Source organism: Tachypleus tridentatus, chromosome 6 (assembly GCF_004210375.1).
Source record: "Tachypleus tridentatus isolate NWPU-2018 chromosome 6, ASM421037v1, whole genome shotgun sequence".
NCBI lineage: Eukaryota > Metazoa > Arthropoda > Merostomata > Xiphosura > Limulidae > Tachypleus > Tachypleus tridentatus.
In genome coordinates, this window is record NC_134830.1 from 15,019,625 (window position 1) to 15,032,864 (window position 13,240).

Here is a 13,240-nt window from a genome sequence, read left to right on the forward strand (position 1 = left end):
TACAGTCTACTTAAGATTTCTAACTTTACTATATGTCCCTCAGTGGCTCAGCAATAAGTCTGGAGACTAATATCTCTAAAACCCAGGTTTTAATCCTAGTGGTGGGTATAATACAGATAGCCCATTGTGTAGCTTTGTGCTTACCGACAAACAAACAAATTTATCTCTATATGCAAAATTTAAATACATATTCCAGCATATCGAACTCAAACATTGTTACTTATAATCGTAGTGAAGATAAGTAACATATTATCCTTAGGAGGGTTTTTCGCTGTTCTTGTTTATTTATTCGAATATTCGGTTTACAATAATGACATCTTCAAATTATTTATACAAACAAAAGATCTGTTTTTCTACTTTAGTCTTACGTTCTTGACGAAAATAGCACTTCAGTAATTTTTTAAAAGTAAAACAAGATCATCTTATATAATTCCATTTCATTACCATAAAATTTCTCAAGTGATAGTGGAAAGTAAAAAATAATGACAATAATACCACCTGAGTAGCGCTTTAAATCAGTTCTACTATTCTAAGGAAATAACAAACTTAATCGGAAATAAATTAATAATTATGACAGAGATATTAATGAGGTATTACATTGTTGACATATACCGAACATTAAGAAATCGTTGTTAGTTTCGTTTTGTAACCCTCGCGATAGAAAGATGGATTTCTGAGGGTGGGATAAATGTCCACTATGGTCAGTTAATTGGTTATTTTTTTATGTTTTGTGCTCTGGTAACCACGAGTATCAAACCTCCGTTTTTAGTGTCTTAAATCTAGGGACTTAGTGTGGAGCCATTGGAGGAAACAATAAATAGTGAATAAAATTTAAAAATTTCAGTAAATAGTGCGGAGGACTTGAGTAGATGTTTTCTTAAAAACCGTATGCTGAGTCAGTTGTACAGGTCTAAAGGACGTCGATCCATAATAACAAATAATGATGGCTGAAAATCGTATCAATTGTTACAAAGTACATACAATTATTTCTATTATTATTATCACACAGTAATGTTGTATTATTTTTGCAGGAACGTATATTTGTACCTTCTTCGAAAATTACTTATTCTTTAAGTTCCTAAAATGAAACAGACCATATATAACAAACTGTTAAACTACAGCCAAAAAAACAAAAAGAGTTATTGGTTACCATGGAGACAGCATGGTTAGTTCGACCTTGACGGATTCCTTCTTTCATTAGTTCAATTATTTCATCTGCCTTTAAAGTAAAAATATTTGAAATGAGCTTCAAGACATTTAATAGCATGAAACGCAAAATCTACCTTTCTGTGTCTCATATCTAATTATCTATTCATTCACCTAATGATGAGAGTTAGTAATAATATTAAAATATTAAACTTAGGCCTAAACGTCAAGAGAAAATTACCAATACAGATTAAGAGTTGCATATTCATTCATAAAAAAATATTACATTTAGGTACATAACGTAACAAAAGCATTATATCTAATCTACTATCTATGAATGTAAACATGATTTAATCGACTTACTCTCTGTCTTATGATTATTAGCAAATGAATTAACAAGTTACTTATAGAACCACGATGGTGATAAAAGGTATTACGAACAGTTATGTAATTGTCATACAGAATTGGATAATTTTAAAAAAAGGATTTAGATTCAAAATTGTAATGAAAGAGAAGTACGAAATGAACTTTGATTGAAATCCATAGAACAATCTACACATGTTTGTCATTAAATTAAAAAACAAGCTTTTTCATTGTTTGAATAGACATATAAAAATATCCCTGTACCTGTAAGAATTTCATTAGACGATTAAAGTCTCCGTTGTAACCAAAATAAAGATCAAAAACGCCCGCTAACAACACTGTTGTAACGAAACAGAAGAAAAAAAAAGCCCGCTAACAACACTGTTGTAACGAAAAACAGAACAATAAAACGTCCGCTAACAACACTTTCTTGCCATCAAATTAAGGAAAGTTGATTCTAGTTTCAATGTGCCTAAATCCTCTACATAGGTGTGGGCTACATATGGCCACCTTGCATACCCCACATAAGAGTACCCGGAGGGTATTTTAATATCTTGCATAGTCTGTTGAATAAGAATAAAGGTGTTAACAGTAAAAATTCGAGCTTCGCTACCTTTCTTGCCTCAACAACGATATGAAAGGTCATAATGCTTCAGATATTATGTCTGTGACTGAATTCATGAGGTGTAGCCAATTTAGAGTCCATACTGAAGTTTTACGTTTTATGTAGCAAAACAATGTATATCCCAAAAAAGTGGATAAAATCCTATTTACGTTGATATATATATATATAAATATCGCTGACAGAAAAGATTTTGATGTACCAGTAATAACTAGTTTGATCTGATTTTAAGGGAAAAAACGATTCAGGAAAGATTTTGAGGTACTTTCCAAGTGCTTATCCTTTGGATGAAAATTGATTATTATCCCAGGATAGGTATGATTAAATCCATGTCGAAGATTAATAATTACTGCATACCAACCTTGCATCATATATTTCATGGACTGGAAGTCGCTGATTTGCATCCTTCCCAACAGTACACACACACACACACACACATATATACACGTATTCCAAAAATAACGTGAATATGGAGTACACCTCACTAATATTCATGACATTCTTTACTATGTCAATAATAGGATTACTGGTTTCTTTTAATTGCTGCTAGGTGTCATGTGCCCATGACCATTATGAATTTATTTTGTAACCTATAAGTCTCAAAGTATAAAAGAACAACAACAACACTAAAATTTGTAGAATATCATGCAGGTTTAGAATGACAAAATACGGATTTTAGTGGTCTCATGGTGTGTTATGTGGTAACAATACAACAATGCCATGTCATGCCATAAAATACTGCCCGAAGTGTTCAAAAGATCATTTTTGCAAATATTTCTATGAACAAAGCATGATGATCAGTTAATATTAAAACTATCGAAAGAGTCCCAGAATATTCTTGTCAGCGTATTGGATTCTCCATCAAAGCAAGTACTCACTTCTGCATTGAAAGATGAAGGTTTGCTTGTTTGTTTTTAAATTTCGTGCAAAGATACACGAGAACTATCTGCGCTAGCCGTTCCTAATTTAGTAGTGTAAGACAAGAGGAAAGGCAGCTAGTCATCATCACCCACCGCCAACTCTGGTGCTACTCTTTACCAACGAATAATGGAATTGACCGTCACATTCTAACGCCCCCATGGCTGAAAGGGCGAGCATGTTTCGTGTGACAGGGATTCGAACCCGTGACCCTCAGATTACGAATTGAGTGCTTTAACCACCTGACCATGCTGGGCTCGAAAATAAAGGGGTAATGTCTTATATCGAAGATTGTTGCGAGTTCAAGTCTCATGTTGCCAAAGAAAAACTCGTAAAAACTGCTCAACTATGGATGTTCTATACGGATCATATTTAACTTATATTGAAACTATTTCAAGCAGTCAAGATGAACAACAACCTGATGGCTGATATTTTCTATAGTTTCAATGGATATAATTATTTGTGATACATTATATTATTCTCAATATTCCTGAAGAAACACAACCAGGTACTAAAGAACTGATAAAATAGGCGGAACATTCAATATGGCTACCTCAGTAGTCTACAAGAACAGAAGGGTAGTGAACAAAACCATCAAAGAAACTTTTACGAAATATGCTAAGTCTCATGATGGTACAGATGGATGTATAGCTAACATAACTGGACGTCTAAGTAAGTTCATGGCTTATCAGCAGGAGGTAAAAGTAACACGTGAAAGAACTCAATTTGTAGATGTCATATTAGCTAGGTCAGATATTTTGTCTGATTTACAAGGTGGAAGGAAACATAAAGAGCTCAGACCAACAGAAGTTCACAAAATGAGTAAACGGTCACCAAAACTATGTAGCTTTCTAAACCCATTTTGTGTTCCAGACCATGATAAATTCTACAACATTTCTTTAGGCATTCTAGGTCCAGCTAATAATGAGAAGAAGTCAAGTCAGCTAAAGCTGTTGAAAGGGAAGCGAAGGATAACTTTATCATTGAGAGAATTGAAAGGCGACTTCTTTGAACCAATGAAAAAAATATAAGCTTGAAACTCTTGATTTGTAGGAAGAAATCTGTGAAGCTAAAAACCACACAAGACAAAGTTATTGCTCACAGACAGCAGAGTAGTGTGACCATTTAATTGTTAGTCGAACAGAACTATTGATGTTGAAGAACTCGTGAAGTATCCAATGAGTCCAAAGAATTGATGGTCGTTTAGCCAAAACAGACAAAGCAAATGGCTTTTAATGTTTGTTGAAGGAAAACTGATGATGTACAACTTCCTACAGATGCAACAACATTGATTGTTTATGATGGTAATGATTTATTTCATGCATTACAAGAAACTTTAAGCCGATTGCTCACTAGATATTTGATGGTATTCCCAATGATTAAAATTTCATACTTAGCACAGATATGTACAAAAACTTATTGGTTAAGGGAATGGAACATGAGAAACGTGTGTATGGTGAGAAGTTGATCATGAAAGGTCAACGGAAAAGAAGCCTATCAGCTGGAAGAAATTTCTGTTGAATGTCGAGAATCGATCACAACTGTGGTATGAAAGAGATGTTTTATTACGGAATAACAGGGGCATGGAATTTATGAAATTCCTTTTTCGCCACAAACATTGTTTTGTTACATGGTATATGTATAAACAGTATAAACACCAACATGTTTACCTAGATTTAGTCATACAAAAAATATGAGAAGCGATATGATCCCTCCTATGACCTGAGGGTTATACAATTATTATGTACTATGCAAATTTAATCAAGACCTGAGGGTTAAATAATTGTTGTGTAATAGGCACTAGAGAGAGATAATGTCATAGTATAACGAAGTAGTATCAGAGGTCGCATTGCTAGGACCAAGACCTGACACCAGAGGGCTTATTAGTACGCGAACGCATCACCAGATGGTAATGTAGTTCAAAATGACATGAACTTTATAGTAATAATCAAAATCTTATGTACAGGATGACAGATAAACAGCAAATATTACAGTTGGAGCCATATTGCATTTAGAACTTGGTCATTAATACAATCTTCCTGTGTCTACCAAAATACTGCGTTAAAAACAAATAACAACATAACAATACATACAACTATTCAATTACAATTGAGTCTAATTTATTCTGTTAACATTCTACTACATGCCTATGCTACTGTAAAAGGATGACCTAAATGCCATCTCGATTGATTTATTTACACTTATTTTAAAGGATTGACAACAGCCATCCCTAAATTTACTTCCTTTTTAATAATGTTTTTTTTTTTTTTTTTTACTTTTATACACGTTAACTCTGATAAAAGTTGATCAAATACATAGAACAGAAACCGGGACTATTAAAATCGGAAGATACAAAATGTATAATAATGTATAATGAATAAAGAAGGTAATACAAGGAAATATAATAGGTTTATTACTGATGTCTTATGCCATGTATAATTAAGTATATTTTAATCTTACCTGTTTTGGTAAAGCACGATACCTTGAAATCAGTTTTCTAAAGTCCTCAACAGTATCAAACTTCATAGCACTGTTCACTATATCTTCAAAGTCCAAATGTACGCCTTCTAAGCGATTAATAGGGCAAAAGTACCTGAAAAGGGTAATATTTTATTCTCTAAAAACCGTCTATCATTTGTAATCAAACTTATTTTAAATTAAGTAGACAAATGATTATAAATGTGGACAATTAAATATGAATAATTTATACAGCTTATAAAACCTCGAATTTACCGAAGCTCAAGTTTCCAAATCTGCTAAATTCTTTCTCTTTTTGGATTAGAAAACCAAATGTTCACCTTTAAAACCACACATATTTGAAGTTCTTTGATATTTCGGGCACTTTCTCAGACTAAAGATTTAACAAATACATAAAAATTACGTTTGGTGGAATTGCCAAAAACTTCCAAAAAAGCTTAAATCCAAATACTGTACTTTTGTGTAGCTGATTTAGCAATAAATAATAAACATTTTTGAACATATTTAGAAATGTCGATTAAAAAATTAAAACGTATTTCAAAATTTAAAAACAAAATGTTACAAAACAGTTAGTTTTCGTTTGTTTGTTTTTGAATTACGCACAAAGCTACTCGAGGACTATCTGTGCTAGCCATCCCTAATTTAGTAGTGTAAGGCTAGAAAGAAGGCAGCTAGTCATCACCACCCACCACCAACTCTTGGGATACTCTTTTACCAACTGATTGACCGTCACATTATAACGCCCCCACGATTGGGAGGGCAAGCATGTTTGGTGCGACTGGGATTCGAACCCGCGCCCTTCGGATTACGAGTCGCACGCCTTAACACGCTTGGCCATGCCGGGCTTGAAACAGATAGACCTATGGATCACTTCTGGTAACTTTAGGTTTATCGTACTCCGATTACCAGTTATTATTTTGTTGATGTTGCTGGTTAGTAATTTACTTGTATGTTACAATACATTATATGTGTAAAATATATGTTTTATTCAACATTATTTTTATCTTACCCTGAAAATTTCATACCCTCAATGAATAGTTGCAGTTCAGAAATTAAAAGTTCTAAGTTATAACGGTTTGGTCCATCTTCCACATTAGGAAGTAATTCTTGAGCGATATGAAGAAACCTCTCAGCATCAGTCTTTTTAGGAAAGAAAACAAAAACACCATATGTGTAAGAAATATTCCAAATTTCAAAAAAAATATTCACTAGGCTAGTGGTTCAAGTAATGTTGTTGTTGCTTTTTTCACACAAATTTAGATATATATTTTATAATTATTTACATTCGGCCTCTCCAAATGAACCTAAGTTTTTATAATGACAACTTTGTGTTATATTGCCTAACTTTCTGTTTCGCTTTAACACATATCGAGTAGAGAATAATTAATTAACAAAATATTTACTTTACTTGAAAAAAATAAGAATTTTCTAACGCCATAACTGTTCCTACACAACGTAAAATACAGAAGTCAACCAAATAACACTGCATTAAAATGTATTATAATATACTTTAGGAACACAAATGTACTTATTGTCAAAAGTAAATATTTTAGGAAAACATGAAACACTTCTCAACATACCAGTTATGACAACATTGTTCAACAAAATGTGATTCTTAAATTGTCTTATTGAGAGTAAATGCTCCGGAACAAATACAATAAAATTAGGCTGCTGAGATATAGAAGTCCCTATCTAATTTCTGATAATTAATTTCTTCTTTTTTTATATTTGCAAAATAAAATGTTGAGGTTATGTTCATAAATCTAAGTTGTAATAAAATAATTTCAAAGACATCGAATATAAATGAATACACAGCTTCGTACGTGTCACTTGTAATGACAATTTGAGATACTACTTTTCTTGCTTCTTAGAATATCTAGAATATCTAGGAATCACTTTCAACTTTGCATAAAAAGTTCTAATTATCATCGTTTTGTGATAAATATTTAAGCAGAGTGGATTTGAAGTCACTGCCTTCACACAATCGGCTGAGGACAGCGAAAGACAGTAGGAGTTTAGGCGTTGTGAATCAACTAATCAGCTACTAAAACTTAGTTTAATGTTGCATAGCGACTACACAACTTGAAATATGCGTTCATTTGCATTACCTACTATAAACGAATATTTCAAAGGAATGAGTCCTATAACCATAAGCATCATCAGTTATTAAAACCTCTGGCGATGTACAAAGTTTTACATTTCAGGCTGGAATCTCATAATTCACAGTTTGGGTTTTTACACTAACTTCTCTCATTGTTAAATAGTGCTATTGTGATCCCTTATACACATCGATGTAATTTATAGTATTAGAACTGTTTATTAACTTGTGTTTAACTTCTTAAACTAAACACACTTTAAAAAGTTTACCTTTCTTTTTTTGATGACATCTAGAGAGTATGAATCCAAACGATCATCAAGCGTGTGGTTTCCTATTTCAGAGGCAAATTCTGGACTTTGTTGCAACCTCCATGTCCAAAATTCCGAAAACAGTGCTTCGGATTTTTCTTTTCTGTGGCTTTCTCAGGTAAGGATTCACCGTATAGACAACTAGTCTGTAAGACAAAAACAAACAGTAGAAGGTCTGAAAGCCAACAGTTTTCACACAAACTGGATATGTCCAAGTTACAGATTTCTGTTAACTCAATCAGGATGAATATTATTTGGATATAACGTTAATCAAAATCAAGTCATAGAAATTATATTTATAGAAAATCTTACAAGTATTACATTCCATTAATTATTTTCAGTGTGCAAGATGAGCTAAACGTTACTTTCAAACGGATTTCTGCACTGTGATGACTTAACATCAGGATTATCTAACCTTAACTGAGTTCGAGGCGAAAAAGAGACTGGATAGAATGCATAACACAGTAAAGTAGTGTTAATTTCAAAGAAAAACAATTAATGAGAAACTTAGTGTACTGTGTTGCACCCTTTCTAGAGAGCCGTTAGACAACACATTTATAGAATCGAAATAATATACCGGTAGTTGTATATTATATTTCAATATGTTATAGACAGAAAAATATAGTAGTTTACAGAAAGAGCGACAACGCCATTGTTATCAATGTATAGCTGCTACCCAGGAGACTGCAAAATAATGAATGTTGTATTCTTTAGGTATCACATGATATGGCAGTGAAAACTATCATTGTCTATTGCTGCTCTTTCTCACAGGAATGTTCATGTGATGACGTATTTGAATGGAACAATTCAGTAGATAGCTAAGGCAAGGTTAACTTAATGGTTCATATGATTTACATACCATAACTATAATGGATGCAGAAATGTTGATATTTTTTTCCACTAAATAAGGGAGTAAGAAACATATCCCTAAGTTCTAAATTCAGAAACGAATTAAAATATCTGTTGCGTGAGGCAAGAAATTAATGTAGTTCTTGTACAAAAATATAACAGTTACATAAAGGAACAAATATACAGACACACCCTTGAAATTCGATATATATATAAATATTTTTTAAAATAATAAAGACAAATAAACCCTTTAAAAATCACATTATAATAAAGTATATTAATCCCCTCTACCACACTAAACAACCATTCAGTGCTTCATATTAAAATAACAGAGTATAAATAATCCTTTATAAAAAGCTACATTAAAATATTCAAAGTACAAAATAAAAATAAATAGACCCTGTGCGAAAGCAAAACATATTAAAATCAAAATACAAGAGGTGACTTTCACAAATGACTAAACATTTTAACAAAGACATATACTCTTAAAGTACTGACAATGTACACTAATACACTTTTCATATATAACATGATGTATCACGAACATAACACCTAAATGAAAGGAATGATTACTTAAATGTTTCTAATATCTTTACAATAAGATAATCAAAGAACCTTACAATTACACCAACCAGGTGATGGTTATATGAAAATAATTTTGTCTTTACAAGAAAATAATCAAATAACCTTGCAATTACACCAGACTAGTTGTGCTTATATGGAAATAATTTATTTGCAAAACGTTATTTATAGCTACTCAAAAGCTATTTCTTCTACATGTCTCTAAGCTTGAAGTGACAAGCCAAATGTCATTCTTAAACATAACCATATTCCCAGGACTTGAGAAATAGTGTTATAGAACTATTGTTGAGAGTAACAAGGTACAAACCACAGAATATGAGATCAACAGCTCAGTGCACTAACAGCTATCAACCTAACGTTATATTAATCAAGTGACAAGTTATTTTCCATTTTCCTGTGCAAAACCACTTGATAATTTGAAAAGTCATTTCCATTTAGTCTTTGAACTCACAAGTAATGACTGTCTATACTGCTTTTCAGCAATTAATCGCAGCTGTGTTGTCTAGAACGTCTTCTACAATTGTTTGCTTATTTGAATCATCTTGCACTGCTAGAGAAGTACTTTTATTATCTTTCTTTTCGGCACTTACAAAAACGTAAAAGGACAAGGTAACACAAAAATGCCATCAACCAGATAAGAAAAAGAAAAAATATTGTGATCCGAGAGTCCATGGAAAAACCTCTCCCATCATTATCAGCACCACCACAGAGGAAATTGTGTCCATTAAAGTCCTCCATAATTAAAAAGGAATATAGCAACTGTTCAACAAAAGAATCAAGGTCTAATTGATCACGAGTTTCCCTAAGAGACAGGTAGACAGAACAAACAGTGATGGTACGACTCAAGGAAACAAGGACAAGATGATCTCCAAGGATGTATCGAGTTTCAAAAATAGGAGGAGTACATGCTGGTCGAAAACCTATCATTCCGTTATAAATAAAACTGCCAAATGTCATCCAGGTTAGAATGGAAATCTCGACATTTCCACTGTATCAAATTATGCATCTTTAATTAGGTGGAGGATAACTGGTTCACGACAACGCCGTTTTTATTTATTAGAAGAAGGTCTGTCAACGAGCATGGGTCATCTCCTGGGTTGAACAGTCAGTTCTTTGTAATCAGATGCAGATTCCATTTACTGAGGGCGTGAACGACCAAAGGAAGTGGAACAGGACAGTCGCTGTAAGCAATGGTGGGGGCACAGATAGGAGTAGACGTTGAATTATTAAGTTGCCAATCCATAGAAGACAAAATTTTAACATAGTTTGAGAACGACTCTTTTGGAAGCGTTACATCGCAAAGTTGATGAAAACGTTTTTTAAGATAATGTTAATGATCTTGACGAGTGGCCAAGTGATGAGAAAAGAGAATGAAGTAGAGCAATGCTTGACCAGCACCATATGCAGAGGTTATTCCAGTAGCCACCACAACCAAGGGGCTAACTTAAATGCTTGCATCAATTTCACTGCCATCAATAGCCAAGCAAGAGCATTGTGGGGATTGTTGAACCCCATATAGAATGCCAAAGATCAAGCAGTCTCTATCAAAAAGGTTGACTTGCTGAAGATCTCATCTACTACCTTTGCAACTGTCTTAACTTAGATGCAGATCCAGGAAGGTAAATGGATGTAAGTCTGAATTTTGTAAAGGGACGAATATTGTCTTCGATGTCATTTGATGTCACCTTTCCAATTATGGAAAGGATTTACTGGCTACAGACAAAACTGCATCAAAGTGCACAGAATTTGGCTTGAGCCGAAGATATTGTTAAAGTCATGAAGAAACCAAGAAAATAACGGAATCCACACTTATGAAAATTCACTGTTGACAAATATATGTGATATATGAACATACCCTACTTTTCTATCCTTTTTTTAACATTATAGTATTTATTGTGGATGTATATATGCAGTTTTCATATATAACATAGAGTTGAGATAATGATTGCATTAGTTTTGTACCAGTTATGGTTATTCCTTTGTTATTCTCTGGAGTTAATATCTACTTTTCATTGTGAAGCAGGATATGTAGTAGCCTTATGTATTACGTTATGTAAACGATCAGTCACATGGAAGTGTTAAACACTGAATAAATTCGAGTTGTTTCTGTTGTTGTTGTTTTGTGTTTTACTTGGAGGGGGACTAAGGAACGTTATATTTAATTAACCTACTTCAGACAAAGTCTTGAAAAATAAGCTAGTAAAACATTCAGTAAAACAACACTCCATCGTGAAACAGATACACACATTATGTTTGTGTAGTATTCATTAAATACTGCACATTTTTGTATTTTATTTTGTGTCCAGTTTCATTATTTAGTTTTGCTCTTTGTGCTGGCTCTGTAAGTAAGAGATTTAGTAATACTTCGTAATTCACGTCTTTACCAAAGCTCCTGTTATTAAGCGAAGTTTTTAGAAAAAGCTGGAAAGTTAATTCAGTTTTACCAGGATAAACCAAATACACAAGTTATAGTCACGAGCCAAGTTCAGCCTCGTGTAAGCCTAGCTCAAATATTTCGTATAATTTTGACAAATGTTTTTATTCGTAAGTAACGCAACCAGGTCATGCCAAGCCATCGTTATAAACTGAAATATAGAAATATAGCTTACAAAATACTAAAACTGAATGTGAAACTCGGCCTGCATTCACCCTTTGCCACAATATAATATGGGTTTGGGGGAACTGCATCCTCCATCAGCAACTGTGGACGATAACAACCCGAAAGACTTGACTTCAAAAGTGTAGGCTGACTTTGGTCAGTATAAGATATCTTAAAACACAATAGGTGCGACGATAGGTTGTGTTCATACTGGGAAAATGTAAAAAATAAATAAATATATGTATATATATTCATTGCATACGTGACCGAAATGTACACTATTGCTACTTTGTGTCTCACAATTAGAGTTACCCATTTCCTTGTAAATTACTTCAAAATAAACACTTATTTTAATTTCAATTCATTCAAATTAGTCACATGCACAGAGCGTATAAGCCCAGAAACAGAAAGTAGTTAGTCGCTTAGATCCATATGTTTGTTCATACATTACTGTAGGGAATACTAAAATATTAGTAAAAACGTAACTTATTATGAAAGACACCCGACTCGTAATCCGAGGGTCGCGGGTTCGAATCCCCCGTCACACCAAACATGCTAGCCCTTTCAGCTATGGGGGCGTTATAATGTACGGTCAATTCTACTATTCGTTGGTAAAAAAGTAGCCCAAGATTTAGTGGTGGTTGGTGATAACTAATCTTACACTGCTAAATTAGGGACGGCTAGCACAAATAGACCTCGTGTAGCTTTGCGCGAAATTCAAAGAACAAACAAACACACAAACCTCATTATAAAATCCATTTCACTATTGCGGCTGCATGACACATCACAGAGTTAACAAATAGAAAACATGATGAAACATAAAAATAAACATGCTTGATAATTACCAGAAATGTAGCAAGAATGACACATCACAGAGTTAACAAATAGAAAACATGATGAAACATAAAAATAAACATGCTTGATAATTACCAGAAATGTAGCAAGAATGAAAGTCGAACAGGAGGAAGGAAAATACATCTTCATAGCGGAAACAATCGACACCAAATTGTTAAAAAATTTAAAATAATCTTCAGTTAACTGTTAAACACCTACTTCAGCGTTGAGCCAACGGCAGGAATACTTTAAAAACTTGTTTCCTTATTACATTACTTTGGACTATTTACCATAACTAGCTTGACCACTCTCAGAAAGTCACTGTAGCTATCACAGACTTGTTTTCACCTGAAAGTACAGCAAGACAAACATTTAGACGATAAAGAAAAAAAGGACAAGACTCAGAAAATTATGATTTTACTTTGTAAGAAACAATCTAATGT

The 13,240-nt window shown here is 33.2% G+C and overlaps 1 protein-coding gene across 1 annotated transcript in view; it reads right to left on the minus strand.

The window, feature by feature from the left end:
- LOC143251970 (uncharacterized) overlaps positions 1-13,031 on the minus strand; it is a 45,716-nt gene extending 32,685 nt beyond the window's left edge. Inside the window, exons 1-5 of the mRNA XM_076503390.1 lie at positions 12,894-13,031; positions 7,895-8,079; positions 6,537-6,667; positions 5,510-5,642; positions 1,151-1,219 (exon numbers count right to left, since the gene is read on the minus strand). Of these exons, the coding sequence (XP_076359505.1) occupies positions 1,151-1,219; positions 5,510-5,642; positions 6,537-6,550 (216 nt within the window). The 5' untranslated portion in view covers positions 6,551-6,667; positions 7,895-8,079; positions 12,894-13,031. The remainder of the gene's footprint in view (positions 1-1,150; positions 1,220-5,509; positions 5,643-6,536; positions 6,668-7,894; positions 8,080-12,893) is intronic.
- Positions 13,032-13,240: the final 209 nt, after the last annotated feature.